This window comes from Aedes albopictus, chromosome 2 (genome assembly GCF_035046485.1).
Source record: "Aedes albopictus strain Foshan chromosome 2, AalbF5, whole genome shotgun sequence".
NCBI classification, from domain to species: Eukaryota; Metazoa; Arthropoda; class Insecta; order Diptera; family Culicidae; genus Aedes; species Aedes albopictus.
This window is the reverse complement of record NC_085137.1, coordinates 382,882,290-382,903,070: the sequence shown is the minus strand read 5'-3', so window position 1 is coordinate 382,903,070 and position 20,781 is coordinate 382,882,290. Positions and strand designations below refer to the sequence as shown.

Sequence of the window (20,781 nt, the reverse complement as noted above, 5' to 3'; positions counted from 1 at the left end):
TTTTGTTTTTCATATAAGTGTGGGCCACCTTACGTACAGACTGAACTGAACATAACTTACACTAGATAACGGACAACGTATCCCAAGTATCATTTTGATGACCAATTTAGTCTTGAAGAGGTTTCGAGAACCATCATAAAACCTTATAGCTTTTATTTTGGGTTTATGATGGCTCTAAGAACCTATTTTAGTATATTCGACTAAAAATGTTTTTTGGGATACGACACCCAGTGGTCCAATGCAGAATTTTTCGTTTGACGAAACATTTTCTGCGAATGGAGTGGGATTCGAACCCAAACTTCGTGGCTTACAATAGGCCTAAACGGCTGGCAGCTAACATGTTCTATGGGCGGTTAATTTGTGGTTAATTTCGTCAAACTGCTTATAAGATTGAAACAGTTTGATAGCAAGATTACAATCTTCCTTTCAATATAATTCGAAAGCTTCATCATCTGGCAGACGGCAGTCTATGCTTTTTCCCATGTCTTTCTCTCGCGCGTATAAATTTGATTTGCAAATTAATACAACCGCGGGAGAAAACAACAACCGACCGACGAGGGCCTTGCCTGCAACACCCATACTTATACCTGGGAGTTTTACTCAGCCAACCAGCCATCAGATAGAAGCAGCAGCAGCAGGAGGTTTGCTTGTTTCCATTATAATAATTTATCTCTCCGTATAGTGTTCCCAATCCCGGACAAACAACTGCCGTTTGTCTATACCTATGGCTACGGCTGTATAGATAGAGCATCGCGTTGTTTTGCGTCAGTTAATGAACACGTGGGACTTTTGTACGAAAGCACAACACAATCCGGCCTGTTTTCTCCCACCAGTAGTACCACCATGGGTATGTCACAGGCAAACAGACGTAAAACTTGGAATTTTTTTCTTGACAATCAATCACTCATTTTACGTTATCATCATTTGGTGATCTAGTTATTCGGTCTCACAAGGAAAACTATTCCTTTTCCGATTTTTCACTACAAAAGTTCAAAACGATCGTTAAAATGGCAGTCTATGGGAATCTCGCCAGTGATACGTTTACTTGTCAGTCGGAATCCTACACCCAGGTTTGAAGTTCATCCGTTGGCTCTCGTTCGTTCGCCGGTGAAGTACGTTGTTGAACAGGCACGCGGGCGATAAAGACGCGTTTACGTGACTATATTCCTCGTGATTTTTTTTTTCTCGACACCGCCACCGACTGTCGTCGTCGTTGTCTGGGTCTACAATATTAACTTGGTGGCATTGGAATATCTGTGAGCTTGCGTCGGCGGCGCGCAATTTACAGGAAACCAATTGACGACCGTTGTTGCTAATCAGAGTAGGTACTCGAAGTGTGTCGAAGGTATCTGGAAAGCTGGTCGATAAATATCAGCTGAACGATAAGAATATTTGCTGAGTCAAGTGACCAAAACGTATATAAATTCGCATGGGGTGTATGCCGTAGTCCGGGGTATCAATAACCAATATTTAAATGCTGATAAGCTGCATGTTTTATATTTTTAAAATAAGTAGTGGCTCGTAAGCAGCTCAACAGTTGTTTATTTTAAAGGTTTTTTATATGATTTTTTTTTCTAAGTTTCCAAATTTTGAAACATGACATGGTAATGTGAGGGCTATCGACTGTGAAAACTTGTATTGGAATAGTTTTCGGCTTTGGGAGTTGGGAGACCATCTAAAATGTTGGTTTTTGTTCTAATCCGACGTTACGGACCTTCATTGGTTTTTTTTCTGAGGATTAGAATAGGTTAAAGAGAAACATCAGAGAATACAAATATGGCTGCCACAATAACCGACTTGGACCCCTACGCACGTTTTCAAAAGCACCAATCTTGAAGATTCGTAAGCAAATGTGCTCGATTTGGAAAAGCTGCCCCTTTTTGCAAGTGAGCAAAGCCAGAATAAACAAGTGCGGCTTGGTTCGAGGCTTCGTTCATCACATTTGTGCCTCTAAAGTTTGTATGCATAATTGCAGCAGGGTTTCTTGATGTTTCACCTTAACGTTTTCATGTCAAACCCCCTAATTAATACACCTAGCGGAGATGGCTCATGCCTTCGGAAAACCATTTCAACCGAATTCAAGTTAGAATGATATTGATAAATATCGCGCTTTTATCCGTTGAAAAAAAAAATCCTTTTCATGCCTCAATCCCAAATACCGTTTAACTGTCGTCTGTTTTTTTTTGTTTTTTTTTTTTGATATTCTTTAACATCATCCCAGTACCTAAATGTGCTCTGCTTGAAACGACGCGCGGAATGATAAAATTGCCCAACATCTTGAATTTTGGGCCGCTACACTCTTAGAAAAAATCATGTAAATTTAAGTTCACTTGGATGCACATAAAAGGAGCGGCCCGTTTGACACAAACTTACGTCTTCTATCACAAATAAAGCCGAGCTAGCAATCGCTAGAGCCGAAACGAGAGAATAAACATACGTAAGCAAAATAATTGAACTGGATTCGAACTCTGGTCCGCTGATTGAGAGGCACGGACTATACCTCTCGGCTGTATCACCGAGTTGTGAGGCAATTGAAAAATGTAAAACTGTTTCTACCTATCTAGTCAGATAGGTTTGTTGACATCTTGTGCAACCAACTCTAACTTACATGATGGATGTAAAATTGAGTCAAATTTGTCATTCAGTCATGAAATGCTTACATACGTTGATGGTTTACGTCACGTGTAAATTCCTATTTTTTTAAGAGTGTATATTGGATGTTTTGGTTGTCATTTTTGGCCTCATATATAGGGTAAGTGTACCAGTTATCGCCATAGTGGTTCCCTATTTGGCCATAGTGGAAATTTAGAAAGTTTTCAAACTTTGACCTACTATGAACATTTTAAGATCAAGAATTTAATTGTTTCTTGTCATTAAAACTCTTGAAATGATGCAAAACTTTGAATTATCTCAAATAACCATTATGGCCAAATAGGGAACCACTATGGCGATAACTGGTACACTCAGCCTACCTGTATAGAATGGTTTGAGAGCCTAAAACAGTCGCTATATTGAATTTTATGCCGCCATCTTGAATTTTATTGCCACCATCTTGGATATTCTGGTTGCCATTTTTGGACTACGAACCTTATCTTCATACAAACTTTACCCATATTGCATGGATTGAGAGCCTAAAACTCCTAAAAAAACCTCCATTTAGGATTTTGGGTTGCCATATTGTTGACTCTGGTTGCCATATTTGGATTCCAGACACCTTCTACACACTAAATAAATCCATATTGTATGGGTTTAGATCCTAACACTCCTGAAACAGTAACCAGCTTGAATTTTGAGCTGCCATCTTGCATATTCTGGTGGCCAATTTCGGACTCTGGACATCTTACCTGTACCAAATGTACCGTAAAACGGGGTAACTTTGATAGTTGTTCTGCAAATTTCCTTAATATTTTTTCCATGTAGCAGTATGCCCCCTAGTTTTATATTTTTTATCGATTTCAATTAAAAGATTTAATGATTTAAATATTTTGGGTCACTATTTATTTTTCCTATGAGCGAAAATCACATTTTCAACTTTGATAGTGCCCTGAAAAACACAGCAAATCTTAAAAAATAATCACAGATTGAAATTTTAAGAGTATCAACATGATGAGAGAAGCCTTGTAAAAACATATCAGATTGAAATTTTATATCATAACATGGAAGTTTTTTTTTACAAAATTCTACATATAAAAATGAGTTTGTGGAGTTGAAAACACAGTGAGTTTAGCTATCAAAAATCATTATCTTTGTAGAAATAAATTACGGTACATCAACATATGATTACATGCTATTCATGGCGAGTTTTCTTTCTTTTGGGTTGTTTTTTGAATGTTTTGTAAACAAATTTTGAACACATGAAATTAGAAGGGCATTGCATACTTTTAAGGGTTTTTCGATGTATGGAAATCAGGGTACGAAAAACGGATCACGCCGAAAAACAAACGCTTTGTCCTAAGCGGTGCATGTTGGTAACAAAGGCGCTCCGCAACAAACGCATGTCAGGCGATGAGAGCAATAAAACAAACATTGCTGGCCGTGCGTGTGCTGATATTCCGGCTTTTCTGCTGAAATTTTCGACCCACATTATCGAATTCATAAGCATTTGGACGAAATAAGACTCTTGCAAACCTCAGAGTTGAGTTTCAGTTGTAAAACAATGCGAAAATCACGATGTGAATAGAACGAGACAAACATACCTACCGTTTTTGTTGTGAACAAACTCGGGAGCGATTTTGTCATTATCTGCTAACGAAAAAACAAAGCGTTGTTGCCGTGCCTTCTTTGTTGCCTATTTTTCGCTTGCGGTGGCATATTCTGCGTACACTGATGGAAATTAATGCCCCAATTTACATCCAGTTCGTAAAAACAGGCTTCGTTAAGAAATTCAAGGCCAAATTCGGAATCTACTACAGTAATGTTCCGATTTTGTCACGGCCTCCGCACGTCAGTCCTTCATTTTTCATTCATTTGCTGTTACATTTGAGAGCAAATCTGTTTCCCCTCTTCGTCAAGATTGTATGCGTTTTGCAGTTTATAAAATATAAAAAATACGTATGAATTTTGAAGAACATTTAAAAGCATTTTCGAAAAGGGGCGTGATAAAATCGGAACAATACTGTATTATGGGGCAACCGAGAATAAAAAGCCCTTTATTGAATAAATAATTAAAATGAAGTCGTACAGCAGATTTTGAAGGGGTTGACAAATGACAAAAATATCAACAATTTTTATTTTTTCCCCATAAAGTTGAATATAAACTTGGTTTGATTGAAAATATGTCTGAGATGGGCTTTCATATATATAGTTTTGAACTACCTACGTTTGGCTTTTTCTTAGCTGATTGGAGGAATCATAGATAAACTATACAATTCCTGTCGCACTATCAAAGTTACCCCGTTTTACGGTACCCGTATTGCAATTTTAGACCGCGGATTTTGGACTTCCCCATAGTACCCATATTGCATGATTTCATATCATATTTGAAACTCCTTGAAACAGCCGACATCTTGAATTGTGGACGCCATCTTGGATTATATCCGCCATCTTGAATTTTGGTCCGACATCGTTGATTTCCTGATCTAATCCTCAGAAAAAGGACCAATAACGTCGATTCAGAACAACGAATAGCATTTTAGCAAGTCTTTCGATTGCAGTCGAAAATCATTCCAAAACATGACTGCATTTGAGAGTTAAGGGAATTCTAGGAAGATCGACATTGGCATTTTTTTAAGTCCTTGTAGTCATCATATTTTAGACGGGCTTGGCGGTCTAGTGGTTACCGCTTCTGATTCGTATGCAGAAGGTGCTAAGTTCAATTCCTGGCCCATCCCATTCGTCCTACTTCGTATCTTTCTATCTACTTTCTCTCTCTCTCTTCTGTACATATACATTTCATGTATATTCATTAGTGGGTCAACGTTGTATGGAGAAACTTTAAATTTGATCGTATCAACCCGGAACAAAGCTTTTTCAATGTATATTAGCGTCCAAAACAACTGTGCAAAATTTGGTAGCGATTGGTTGCGTCCCCGTATTCCGCATTGCGATTGAAATTTGTATGGAAGTTAGTATGGGAAAACTTACTTTTTTTACATTTTACTTATAAATTGAATTCTTTTGTCTAATACCATGTAACTAATGACGTTAAAGTATAGCCTAGGATATGCCGAAAAACTTTGCCGAAAACCGCAAAGTGATCCGACACTTGTAAAAAAAGTTATTCGCCTGGTAACTTAGGCCAAAAATTGAGATTTTATTTGATGTTATTCCTTTACATGTTAAATGTTAAGCACCACCGTGCAATCTGTACGTTATAACTTTTTTCACAAGTGTCGGATCACTTTGAGGTCTTCGGCATATCCTAGGCTATACTTCAACGTCATTAGTTAGATCGTTTTGGACGAAAAATTTCAATTTATGAGAAAAATGCAAAAAAGCACGTTTTCCCATACTAAATTCCATACAAATTTCAATCGCAATGCGGAATACGGGGAAGCAACCAATCGCTTCCAAATTTTGAACAGTTGCTTTGGACGCTAAAATGAATCGAAAAAGCTTTGTTCCAAAAAATCGACTTTGTTGACCCAGTCTAATATTCATATGCTCATAGCCATCGCTAGAACCGGAAACGAATTGAAAAAGTCGTTTCCCTTCCTTCCAACTTCTTGTATATAACGCCTGCAACTTCCTTTCAACAACTGCATATAACAACTGTATCAACAACTATACTGTATATAAGTACATGCGGGTCGTGGGGACGCAGAGGTGCTCTTAATTGGTCTCTATAGGTGATATGATCCACTAGTTATATGAAAATACACGACACGGTCTTCATCCCGATCATGATTTATTTGGTCGCGATAGTAAGGGGCTGTCCATAAACCACGTGGTCATGAGGGGGGGGGGGGGGGTTCAGCCGATGACCATTTTGTATGGACAAATAAAATTTTTTGTATGGACTAATGACCACGCGGGGGGGGGGGGGGGGTTGAAAAGTCCCAAAAAAATGACCACGTGGTTTATGGACAGCCCCTAAGGGTATTTCGCATGAAATAATACGTCTACGATATTAAACGCGTCACCGCGCATTGATCGTTCACACAACCGTGAAAACCGACTTTCCCACGAAAGTTATCGCGCGCTTCTGATTTCGCATTCAATATTCGCGTCCCCATCTTCCTACCGAGAAAACCGACCGACTCACGGAAATAGTCGCGCGATTCCCACAGTATTGAACTAGAGTATACGGAGAATAAATTTTCAAGCTTAGATAGCTATTTTCGAATTGATGTATTTTACTAAGAGTAGTCCCATGTGTACCTGCGATCGACAGCCGTTGAGGAAATCAAGCCAATTATTTTAAATTTGCTCAATGATTGTTGTGAACTGCAATCACTTTCTTCTAACATTTTATCGCATCAATATTAGGGCATCACCAGAGCTACAAGATTAATTTGCAGATATTACAGACTCCAGGAGTCCTCATGAAAACGCATTGGCAAAAACTCGGAATGATCTCACCCAGCTCTATGTCGTCGGATGACCCCGGCGAGATTTTTGAAAAATGGCCATTTTTCGTAATAAATTTCATACAAATATTTTTTACCGTACAAAAATTGGCAATACCCACTATTTTTATATTTTTTACAGCTTGATATGGATTCAAACTTCTTGGGAAAAATAATTAACGACATGTTTTGTAGGTCACTTTTTGATACTGAATTTTTGAATTTACTAAAATTTGTCATTTTTTGATATACTTTGCATTTTACCCATCATAAAAAGTATCTGAACCTAATGCTAATTTAAAACAATTTTCATAAAAAGATAGGAAATTTTTTGAGGAAAAACTTTGCCGAAGACAGCATGGCGTTTTTTCTATCCGTTTTACAGTTATTCACAATTTACTATTTGGTGAAATTTGAATTTTTAGGTATTTTTCTAAAAATCTCACATAAGAACTTCCCAAAAACACATACAAAGTAAAAAATCACATATGCTCAAGAAGTTTTTGTTTTGATTGTGTTATGGAATTATGGTGACATCATTATTTGATTTTTATTTTTTGTTATTCAATCCCTTCATATGGAAATTAACTAGCAAAAATTTCTTGAAAAGCTTGTTCTCTTGACAAGCTTCGTACAGACTATTGATTTTTTAAAGATATTCTCTACAAAATGTTGAGCCATATTTTCGCGTTTATCTTACTTTCCTGTCGATATTCTCAATTATTTTTCTACATGAAGACTTATGAGTCCTGGACCAGTGAAACAGCCCAGGAAACAGTGGCAAAGTGAATAAAGGCGAATACGTTGATCCATGCCAATTTCAAATCGCGATTACGAACATCTTACGTAAGAATACCAATTTTTAGATACTAAGTTCCAATTCAAGACATTCTGAAAAGCAGGGCATGTGTTTTTTTACATCTACTGATTTAAACTATCTTATCAACACAGAAAATAAGATACACCGAGGAAAATTGAAACGGGTAGGATGAGATGAACCAGTGAGTTAACGTAATGTTATCCAAGGTTAGAACAATTTGATTACCATAAAACATACACGGCATACAAAAAGACAAGGTAGGCTATTATTGGTGAACAACAGTTTTGGACGTAAACAAGTGACGTATTTTTTATCGTAATATCTGTTGATCAAAATGATACTAGAACGTTTTATTCATGTCTTTGAACGATTTGAGCAACATCATTGAAAAACAAGATCGGCATGTTTTGCGGAATGTATCACCTTCTAAATGATATAGAAAATGTGCCGTGCGTTTGAATGTGTATTTTGCTCGAATAAACCATTGTCAGTACATAACCGTTATAAATGCCATGGCCTACTGAGGAATCTCAAAATGGTACCTAATGATAAAGTTTCTCGCTAGTTTGCGCCTTTCTAGATCAAAGAAAATGAATTTGTCAACGGAAAGAAAAATTCAATGAATGATGCTACCATAATTCCTAAACACAATCAAGACAAAAACTCGTTGAGCATGCGTAATTTTTTACTTTGTATGTGTTTTTGGGCAGTTCTTTTGTGATTTTTTTTAAATACCTAAAAATCCAGATTACACCAAATAGTAAATCGTGAATAACTCTAAAACGGATAGAAAAAACGCCATGCTGTCTTCGGCAAAGTTTTTCCTCATAAAATTTCCTATCTTTTTATGAAAATTGTTTTAAATTAGCATTAGGTTCAGATACTTTTTATGATGGGTAAAATGCAAAGTATATCAAAAAATGACAAATTTTAGTAAATTCAAAAATTCAGTATCAAAAAGTTACCTGCAAAACATGTCGTTAATTATTTTTCCCATGAAGTTTGGATCCATATCAAGTTGTAAAAAATATAAAAATAGTGGGTATTGCCAATTTTTGTATGGTAAAAAATATTTGTATGAAATTTATTACGAAAAATGGCCATTTTTCAAAAATCTCGCCGGGGCGACCTCTAAACGTCATTTTTGAAAGTTGCCGTCATACAAAAGTTTGTTTCTAACACCCTTAGCTATCATTTGCAGGGTGAGCCCCCAAGCTTTTCGACCATGTGCAAATTTTGGGACAACCTAACATATACCCATATAGGCCTTTTCATGTGACAGATCCGTGCATGCATTTGTTTACAAAGCTTGAACAACAGCTGCTAACAAGAACGTGTCATCTTCATAGAAGAACTGTCAAACACCCGAACAATCAGCTGATTTAAGACGTCAAATGAAAAGGCCCATTGCATGATTTTTTAGCCTAAAACTACATTAAATAGCCCCATTTTAAAGGCAATTTACAGATTTTATTGACTAATACAATCTTGTTAAAGCATGGTACTAGTGTGATCAGCACTTAGGGTATTAGTTCCCTTATTAAGCATGTGGCTCCCATTTCATCCTACGAAAAACAAAGGATTGAAACGTTGTTTGTTTTGTTTCATAATTTTGTATTTTTTGTTAGAAGACAGCACGCATGAAAATAAAAAGAACGGAATCAATCGGTGCCGTAATCGCTTGTACACATACGCTATATGGAAAGCATAAAAATTTGAAAATGCTAAGTTTTACCCTTTGAATCAGTTGTTTTGTATTCCTAGAAGCTACGGTCCACATTTGATCAAAATCAATGAAATATAGGGAGACACTGAACGAGCTTGAAGTTAGAATGGGAAAACATGGCCGAATCTATGCAGAAATCACAAGTTTTAGTTTTTTGTTATTTTAAACCATATCCGCCCAGCGTCCTATTTATAGGACAGATGCCCCGAACGCCCAGCGTCCTATAAATAGGACAGTCCTTTTGATGTGAATATCTCCAGAATTATGCAAAATTTTAGAATACTTTCTTCAGAGAAGATGTTCTCTACACCCATACCTTGCTCATAGAGGACAGTATAGTTTGTGATTGGTTCACTAGGTGGCGAAAACGATGCTGCAAAGAATGCATATTGGCACGATCTGTGAGCTTCATTTCCAATGCGAAAACAAAATTATTTCCCTGAATCTTGACGATGGATAATAATTTACAGTTTATTTCTTCGGCAGAGTTGTTAATCAATACATACAAAAGCCAATGTATGTATGATTGTATGTTTATATGCTTGTATGTTTATATGTATGTACGTATGGATATATGTATGCCGGAGCATAGGCATAACTCTGAAATGCGTCAAGAAATTTGAATCAAATTATGAATACACATTCCTTAGAATGTGGAGGTGGTAGCAGGGGTATTGAAATTCAAGATGGCGGCTTAGCTTCCAAGATGGCGGTCAAAACTCCAGAATATATGCTTTTTAACGGCAATGCTGCTTCGGATACTATGCAATATAGGTATCTATCGATCGGGCTTCACAAGTAGAACTCAAAAATGAATATCTGACGCCAGTTTGAAATCCAAGATGGCGGACCATATTCAAGATGACGGCCATGGAATGGTAGTTTGAGCTATGATATCATGCAATATGGGTATCTATCGGTCGGGCATGATGAGTAGAAGTCAAAAATCGATATTTAACGCCATTTTGAAATCCAAGATGGCGGACCATATCGAAGATGGCAGGTATGGTAATTTGAGGCTATGATACCATGCAATATGGCTACCTATCGATCGGGCTTCATGAGTAGAAGTCAAAAATCGATATTTAACGCCATTTTGACATCAAAGATGGCGGACTATATCCAAATCCAAGATGGCAGCCACGGAATGGTAGTTTGGGCTATGATACCATGCAATATGGGTATCTATCGATCGGGCTTCATGAGTAGAAGTCAAAAATTGATATTTGACTCTAATTCAAAATCCAAAATGGCTTACCATATCAAAGATGGTGGCCACAGAATGAGAGTTTGAGCTAAGATACCATGAAATATGCGTACCTATCGATCGGGCTTATTGAGAATGGTAGAGTAGCGGGTAGGATAGACGGTGGAGCAGATGGTCGGGTAGAGGGTTTGGGTGAAGGATAGAGTAGAGAGATTGGAGTAGAAGGTTAGTCTAGAGGATAGTTGGTAGAGAAGGAGGAAGATAGAGAGTAGGGTTGAGAGTAGGTAAAATGTTAGGGTAGAGAGTAGGGTAGACGGTACGATTAAACACAATATAGACTAGAGGGTACGGTAAAGTATAGGGCAGTGGTTATGGTAAAGGATAGCTTAGAGAGTAGGATTGAAGGTTATGATAGAGCGTAGGATAGAGGGTTGGGATAGAGAACAAAGAAGACAGTAAGGTAGAGGTTTCCAGGATTTCTTCAGGCATTCCTTTCGAGAATCTTCTCAGGTTTATTCCCGGGATTCCTTCAGATATTGCTTCCGAGATTGCTGTACAGTTGCGACAGGAAAAAATGCGAAAGTGTTTTTCAACTTCAAACCTCATTTCCGTCCATTTGACATTAACTATACTATGTTTCAACGTTCTATGATCTCTAACAGGCTAATTTTCTGAAAAGTTATTTAAAAATAATCCCATTTTGGTCACTAACCTTTACAAGACGGAGCCTGAAGCTGAAGACAATCCGAATTTTCAAACCACTAAAAAGTACAGGGACCGCGCATAACTTGCGAACGGATAGTCCGATTCGGGTCGTCTGAGTTTTGTTCTGTTAGTTTTCACCCAAGGAAGGTTTATGAGGCAAAAAACATGGAAAAATTGAGAGTTTTTGAAAATCGGGTTTTCATACATTTTGAACGCCTTGAACTTGGCTAGGGACTAGAAACGTCAAAAAATCGCAGTAGGCAAGACAAAGTTTGCCGGGAACCGCTAGTAATATAAATGTGCTTATTTCATCTAGTATGTGAAACTCCATGGCTCTGGATTAGTCTAGCCAGGTTTTTCATCGAATTAAAGCAATTTTTTTACAGTTTTAATCATTTTGTCTTATGACCATTGGGCGCGCAGTTTATTGATAACCACTTTTCAGGCTTGCATTATCACATGTTAAAACTCAAATATTTCAGGAAAAAAATAGTCATATATATCCCATATTAAGCGTGTGATAGCGTCGTGAAGTTTTCGCATTTTTCCTGTCGCACCCTGTACGGATTGCTCCGGAGTTCTCTTCAGGGATTTTAGCAGGGGTTGCTTTGGAAAATCCTGAAAGGATTCTTTTAGTTATTCTTTTCTGCATTCCTTCAGGGATTTGTGCTGGAATTCCTTCAAAGATTCCTTCCAGGATTCCTTTTGTTATTCTTTAAGGGATTCCTCCCGAAAAAAATATGAAAAATGTATGTTTCTTCCCAGATTTTTTTCAGGCAATCCAAGATCATAGAGACATCTTCTATAGTTCTTGCAGGAATGCCTGCTCAGCTTCTGGCCGGCATTCTTGTCATGATCTCTCTAAAAATTCCATCAGGTATTCTTTACGGGATTCCTTCAGGAATAACTTCAGGGATTTCTGCCAGAATTGCTTTCGAAAATCCTGAAAGGGTTCTTTTAGAAATTTTAACCAGCTACGGATTTTTCTGGAATTACTACACAGATTCATTTTAGTATACTTTCAAAGTGTTTTGTCGAAACATATTCGAACAATCATAATGGAATTCTTTCTACGATCCGGGATCCTCGCTCAGGATTTATACAGCAATTCCCGAGATTTCTTCTAGTTTATCATTTTTCATGTAGCCGAAAGACACATTATCTTTCGATGTTACTTTGATAGTGTCCAGAATAACACCATAAAACCCACATATTGTTCATGAATAAAAAATCATGGAGTAGTAGAAACATAAATGGAGAAGCCATGTAGAGTATATCTCAGGCCTGCCCAACCTTTTACGGCCGCGGGCCACAGGTGAGACTCCATACCAATCGACGGGCCAGAATTTAAAATCCGACGATAACACATTTTTTCAGTTATCCAAGCTTTGCTGGACAAGATAATGACTTTAAATCGATAGAAATTTTAGAATTCTAAAGATGAGAATAGAACTTTTGTTTCAACACTTTTTCAGTTTTTAGCGGAATTTTAGTAAGAGTATATTCAAATTCTTCCAGAATATTGAAATTCGTATTATTATAAAGAAAGATGTAATGGCATTTATAAAGCACTATTTTACGAAGGGCTCTAATGATGCTTCTATGAAATACTAGAGCTGATGGATCTTATTTTTTTAAGCTACTAGAAGTACTTTTCAATGTTAGCAAGAGTTATCATACATTTACAAAAACTTTCATATTGTCATAATCTGATTCTTCCTCGCAATCTGCTAATTATACAAGTGTTGAAACATTTATAAACCTCAATCAATCAATATAACTAGTTGTTTTTAATAACATTTCACTTGAGAAGGAAATTATTTAAAAATGTTAATGCTCGGGCCAAATTCTAATATATTTCTTCATTTGTGCCGCGGACCGCACAAAATCTTCTCGCGGGCCGGATCCGGCAACATGCAAATTTTCTGAAAAGTTTACGTATGGTGGGTACGTAAAGAGAGTTTGTGAGGTGCTGAAGGAAAAACTCAATTACTTTATTAGAAATCATTATCTGTGTAAAATCTAACTTCTAAAGTATTTTAACGTTTATTTATGGTACACAAAATGAGCTGTCTTTATTAGATTTGTTAAAAAAAACGAGAAATGTTGAACACTACAGTCGAAAATACATGAAATTGCATACTTTTAGGCGTTTATCGGGTTATATTTCTGCCCCAATTTATAAGTCTTTTTTTTCTATTTTTTTTGAGTGGTTATCATCTCCCTCACTTGTTTAGAGCTGTATTGTATCTATACGGATCAGAATATAACGATAGCGTAGATGTTATGCTGAAATAGAATTCGAGAAAATTATCAGATATTGAGGACCCACAATAAAGAATTTTTTGGAGCTACACCATAGACTTCCATTTTTTTCGTCAAATCATGCTTATTTTATTGGAACTTGACCTTTGATAACAAATTTATTTGAAGATTTAAATTGTGAGGCACCTTGGGCGTTAACGGGTTAATATTGAGTATATATAGTATCTCAATATTTTAATATTGAGTATGCCAAATAACTTTGTTGAAGACCACAAAGTGATCGGCCATTGAATAAAGTTATACTTAACGTAAAGTAGCGAAACTGACGACCTTCGTAAAATATGGATATTTCTCACCTGATTTTGAAAATGTGTAGATGACACACTTTAGTCCTAATTTTCGATTTCTGAAAAGAAATATCAATAACAAACAAACAGTAAACTATTGTGGCGATCGCTAAATTGCAGAATATTGAAGAACACATTTTTAAAACACAAATACATATGACACGCACTTGTCGTTCTCGGCTATTTCTTGCACATGACATACCCATAGCTACTGATAAGACAAGACTCAACAACCGACCTGTAGTGCGGTTGCTCCGAGCCACATGCGTGGTGGTCGCGTTATCTCTAGTGGTCTAGGTGTTATTATAGGGAGCACACAATCCCCTCATATTAAACATTGCCGGATGATGTTTGTGTGCACAGGAATTCCTCGGAAAGTAAACATCAAAGCCGTAAAACGCAGATGTGTTCCGACCTTTGAACAGGTCGTCACTGCTTTGAACCTACGTTTAAAAACACTAATATGTAAATTAAAAGAATAACGTTTGTAAAGTGATATATTAGAAAACTTATCTACAACCTCCAGAAACTGAATAATCATGATACCTTCTAAATAAAACATTTACTCGGGTCATGATAGTCAATGGTATCTCTCATGTCAAAATACTGTCTAAACTATATCAGTTTGCATCAAAATCTATTTTGGGCTCTCAAGCCGTCACCAAGTGGACCTGTCTCACATTTTCAATCAAGGTGAAAGTTTGCGTGGAGCACGCAGCCAAGTCGGAAAATCTTGGCCTTTGGTCTCACCTCCTCATCGGAATCGTTTTCTCTCTATAGCGTCAAAACACCTCTAGGGTAAGTGTACCAATTATGGCTATAATACTAATTATTCGCCATAGTTGATTTCCACCCTTTAACGATGTAAATCAACAATAAAAAAAATGTGAACAACAGATCACGTTCACAAAAGATGATTGCACTCATTTAAACTCCACATTTTGTTCAAATTATAGTAGAAATAAATCATTTTCCTTAAAATTTCGGCTTCCTTGCACCCTTTTTCGCCATAGTGTACCAATTATGACTAACTCCATAAGAAATGCATGCAAATAGTGCGAAAAGGAACCGAAGTTAAAAAATGTAGCCATAACTGGTACAGGGTTCCTATCATTGGCACACGATGTAATAAATACTAAAAGTAGTTTTGGCTCCGTTTCTATATTTTTCCTGTAAAGTATGGAAACTAAACTATCTTTTAACATATTGATGACATTCGTTGGCCTTCTTGTTATTTTTGTACAAATAGTTTTCCTTATGTAGTGCCATAATTGGTACAGTTACCCTATATAAAACAAAATATTGCAGCGAAAACAGAGGCACAAACAACGCCAATAAATATAATCATGGAAGCGGCGAAGTATGGTCGTTATCGGTTCGTCGCATCTCACAGTCGTTCCGAATGATAAGATTGGCCAAGCGGTGTAAGTGGTTGGGAAATCCGCCGCGAACAAGCGATGTCCGTCCGCCTAGATTCAAGTTCAATGGTGAGGATAGAGGAAAAAAACCAAAAGTCGTCACCCCAATTCCGGCTGAGTTTGAGTTTCTCCCCTCCTCTTCTTGGCGTAACGTCCTTATTGGGACAAAGCCTGCTTCTCAGCTTAGTGTTCTATGAGCACTTCCACAGTTATTACCTGAGAGCTTCCTCTGCCAATGACCATTTTGCATGCGTATATCGTATGGCAGGCACGAAGATACTCTATGCCCAAGGAAGTCAAGGAAATTTCCATTACGAAAAGATCCTGGACCGACCGGGAATCGAACCCGTCACCCTCAGTATGGTCATGCTGAATACCCGTGCCTTTACCGCCTCGGCTATATGGGTCCTTAATGAGTTTCTCATTTTGAGCAATTGTTCGGCTGAGTTACAGGTCCCAATCGAGGATCCAATGAAAATGCAGATTTTGCAGTTTGTAAAACTTCGATTGTAGTATGGGCTGTCCTACAAAGACTGGGTTCAAGTTTGCATAGGGACAAAATATGCAAAAAATAACTAAGTTGACAACCATGTTTATATTTTAGGAATTTTGATTCGAAGTGAGGTATGAGTACCCTTCTTCATTGTTTTTCTTATTATGAAAACAGATTATTACGACACCTTTTTATCGTTTTTTTTTATAATCATGCGTAATTACCCACTTTCTTAAAATATTACTCTCTGGCCATATCAAACTTTCCTCTGCTCTTGCCTTGTGTATAATTTTCTCTCTTCTGGCACTATGTTGTCGTCGGGCTATCAGTGCAATGCTCAGAGACTACAGCTCAGCTCATTTACTATCGTTTGAATTGTAGGTATTTCTTGTACAATCATATCTGTACTGCTTTCTTTATAAAAGGGAAGCCCAAATGTATATTATTTGGTGTGTTTCGTCTTATCGCCACTGAGCAGGCACACTAGGCCTGTTCACTTTTCGAAAATGTTCTCCGATTCTCAAGTCCACCCCTATATTTTGATAGGCATGCAAAACGAAGTCACTTCATCTAAATCCATCAGGTGCATCAAATCAAATTAGTGTTTTTTTTTTTGTGTTTTCTAATTTCAAAAAATCATAACTACTTGAAACTTGAAAAAAAAAAAACAATTTTTTCAGCACGAATGAGAAGATATACTTGTCTACTACAAGTTCTCGGAACGACATGTGACAATAAAACTTTAAGAAATATAAATAAACATCACATTTGTAATGCGAACAACCTTAAATTTTTCGTTCAGGAATTTCTCAAAAGATTTTCTGGAAATTCTTCCTACGATTTCTTCAAGGATTGCACCAAAAATACCCTCAGTAATTTATCTAAGTATGCAAATAACAATCCAAAGATCCATTCCAGAATGCTTTCATGTATTCATCTTAGGAATTCTCAGGTCAATCCTCCAAGTAATCTTTCGATAATTCTTCCAAGGTTGCTTTAGAAGATCCTTCAAAAATTCATTCAAGAATTTCTTTAAGGATTCCAACATAAATTATTTGTATGATTTCTTCATGGGCATGGATTCTTGAAAAAAAAACAAATACTTCTTTAGGAACTTTCTCAATGATCCCTTCACTAAGTACTCCATTTGTGCTAAAATTCCTCCATTGATTCCTTCAGGAATTCATCCAAGGGTTTCTCCAAGAAAAACTTCTTAGATTTCTTCAGAAATTTCTACAAGGATTCGTTCAGGTATTTCTCCAGAGAATACTTCGGTATTTTTTTCCAAAAATTCTTTAACGAATTATTCCAAATATTCCTCCTATAATTCTTTCAGAAATTGCTTAAAAATTAGTTCACGAATTACTTAGAGAAATCTCACCGGAATACCTTCAATGATTCGTTAAGGAATTCATACAAGGATTCCAACAAAATTTCCTTCAACTATTGGTTCAGCAATTCTTCCAAGGCTTCTACCGGAGATTACTCAAAGATCTGCTTCAGGTATTTCTTAAAGAATTACTTCAATAATTTTTCCATGTTTTACTTTTATGCATATATAGAAATATATTTCTTGGAAAACTTCCGCAAAGATTTATTTTGGATATTTATGAGATATTCCAGATTTTCCAAACTATTCTGGAATCAGGACTTTCAAGGTCTCATGCTCTACTCTTGTCTATCTTCACTCTATTGACGTAATTCTTACACGATTGTGTCTGTTGCACCTCATAATATTACGAGTATATGTATGTGTTGCTAGTCAGATGTCCACTGGAATATGAATACTGAATTATGAAATTGAATTTCCGCGTAGTATGGATGACCTAGATCACCCAATTCGTGTACCGTGAATTTTCTAGGGGTGCATCGAGGCTTTTTGAGTACCGTAGACTATGTTCTGTGATCATTCAACTTCAACAGACTATGATAGGTAGGATGATACATTGCATGTCAAGGATCAGTGAGAACAATTGATGATTGGAAAAATGATGAAATTTGAGTAAAAACAAGTGGAATATATAAAAAAAATACAAAAAAGCCACGTATTTTCGACTATCAGAAGAGGGGGGGGGGTGTAAAGGGGGACATACCATGCATATCTTAGCACAACTATTCCCCTTGACTATGAAAGAGACTCCCGGGTGCTTGCGGGTTAAACATCTAACCGGCTGTTTTTAAAACATGTTTTATTACTAAATAATCTTTGAAATGGTAACATCATCGGTCAATTTAGTTATCTAACTGGTTGGCATTCCATCAATTATCTAAATATTACAAACGCTGATATACTTCTTCTTCTTGGCGTAACATCCCAAATGGAACAAAGCCTGCTTCTCAGAGTGTTCTGAGCACCTCCACAGTTATTAACTAAGAGCTTTCTTTTCCAATGACAATTTTTCATGTGGCTGAACGGAAAAGCATGGACATTAGTGTGGGTCATCGGAACCGTTTTCTCAGATCAAAGCTTTTTTGGATCCGTTTCGGGTCCTGAGTATCTGTGCAAAATTAGAGCACGATCGGTTGCGTCTACACTTTGCGCATTGCAATTGAAATTTGTATGGGATTTTGTATGGGAAAACACACTTTTTTGCATTTTTATCATAAGTTGATAAAGTTTGTCTGAAATTTTTTAACCGATACTATAAAATGATAGCCTAGAATGTTCTGAAAAACTTTGTTGAAGACCGCAAAGCGATCCGATGCTTGTGAAAATAGTTATAACCAACGAACCGCATGCATGTGTTTATGTTTTAACATGTAAAGGAATAACAATAGCAACAAAATCATGCTGTTTCGCCAAGCAATGCCAACGCTATAACTTTTTTCATAACCATCAGATCACTTCGCGGTCTTCGACAAAGTTTTTCAGGACACCTTAGGCTATGTTTTCACTTTATCGGTTACATGGTTTTAGAAAAATTCGAGCTTGTTATGAGAGAAATGTAAAAAAGTGTGTTTTTCCATGTAAAACCCCATACAAGCTTCAAACGCGATGCGCAAAACGTAGACATAACCGATCGTGCTCAAATTTTGCCCACATTTTTGGGTCCTGAAATGGGATCAAAAAAGCTTTGATCTGATGGGATATCATTGATTTTTTCATTTTTCCATATAAACGATGACCCACTCTAAATTGGACATTCTGAATACCACCAACTCCTTTAAAGTTATGGCTGTAGGGCTGCTAATATTAGTTATCAACCATTGATAAAATTGTATTATTTACATTTTTGTTATCCTTTTAGGGTAACCACTCTTATCGACGGTAATTAACATATTAAGCGTTTAACGTACGTAGGTAGAACCTATTTCCGCCACATGCTAATCGAAGTATTCTCCTCTTTCTATCCCTCTTCCAGCATGATGTCCATCCACCAGGAGCTCGACCAAATGGGCATCAAAAACGACCAACCGCCAGCGTACACGCAGGCCGTCGCCGGGGACGACGTTCACGGCACGGACAGCAGCGTTGACAACGACAACGTGTGCCAGACCGGGTGGCCCAATATGCCGGGGGCCATTCCGGGGATGGCAAACAAACCGGCCGGCTGGATGGATGGGCTGTTCGGGTGTATGCGGCCGGTGCTGTCGCTGATCGGCAAAAGCCACATCATGGAGATGAAGAGCAAACAGACTGAAGACTGGGAAATTCCCTTCGATACCATTACCGATCTGGTGTGGCTCGGCGCCGGCGCCCAGGGGGCCGTTTTTCGGGGAAAACTGCGGAACGAACTGGTCGCCGTTAAGAAAGTCCGCGAGGTCAAGGAAACGGACATCAAACACCTGAGGAAGTTGGACCACGAGAACATTGTGAAATTCAAGTAAGTTCGGACGGATTGGTTCTTGGTTGTGGATAATGTTACAAACAATTATTTTTTGTGAGTCCATACTTAGAACTGGACGGATTGTGTAAATTTACTCTATTTGACATAATATGAAAGGAAGTGATTCCTAATAATGATAAGGTGCGCGACTCCAGGCCTTCTGGCTGCAGGGCTATTTATAGTATTGAGCACGTACTGGTCGGCCCGACCGGTGGTATGTTCTCTTTGCACTCGCAATACGTGGGCGCCGAGTGTTGTTGACCAATGGTGACGTCTGTTTGATGAATGACGGGTTGTTGTGTGTTTTCTCATTAACACACTTTTCTACAGATCGCGTGTAAGGATTGTTTTGCTTTTTAGTCCATGTTTAGTGACTCCCGGTCGTCTCTGGCATAGGTTTGTCCAAGGTTTTTATATAATGGAAGGTTAAGCAGGTCGTTTAGTTTGTGGGGAAAAGCAGAGGAAGCCAAATTTCAAAGGAATTTGCTGAGGGGGGGGTATTTGTTTTCAGAATTTCTCACGGTGAAAAAATAATGGCCGCTCAGCCAGTTTTGACATCTAAGACTACCTTAGAATATGTAAATACCTTGGGTTTGTCAAGGCGATACACAGATTGTTTCCATTTCATTGATAAGGGGCCGTTCATAAACCACGTAGACTTTTTTTGGGGGGGTTGGTTCTGGCCAAAGTCTACGCTCCACACAAATTTTAAAATTTTTGTATGAACAGCCCCTAGGCATAGGGTTAGAGGGATAGCATGTGGTTGAACAGGTTGGTGCACGCACCAAGGGTTGCCGAGTGTGTAGAAAAGGCATCAGGAAGGTGCTATTGAACATTTCAATGTTATCAATGTTTTTTTTTTTCAATCAAACCGAAAAACAAGTGTTTGTTTTGAAAAAAATCTACGTGTTATCGAAAGTTTTCATAAAATACCTTATAGTATTCTCAGTATGGAATGCCTTTAGC

General features: G+C 37.5%; 1 protein-coding gene across 3 annotated transcripts in view; it reads left to right on the top strand.

The window, feature by feature from the left end:
* Positions 1 to 20,781, top strand: part of LOC109425664 (mitogen-activated protein kinase kinase kinase 13) — a 126,259-nt gene that overhangs the window by 60,072 nt on the left and 45,406 nt on the right. For all 3 annotated transcript variants that reach the window (XM_029878889.2, XM_029878888.2, XM_029878890.2), the window contains exon 3: positions 19,351 to 19,812. In XM_029878889.2, coding sequence (XP_029734749.2) covers positions 19,351 to 19,812 — 462 coding nt within the window. The remainder of the gene's footprint in view (positions 1 to 19,350; positions 19,813 to 20,781) is intronic.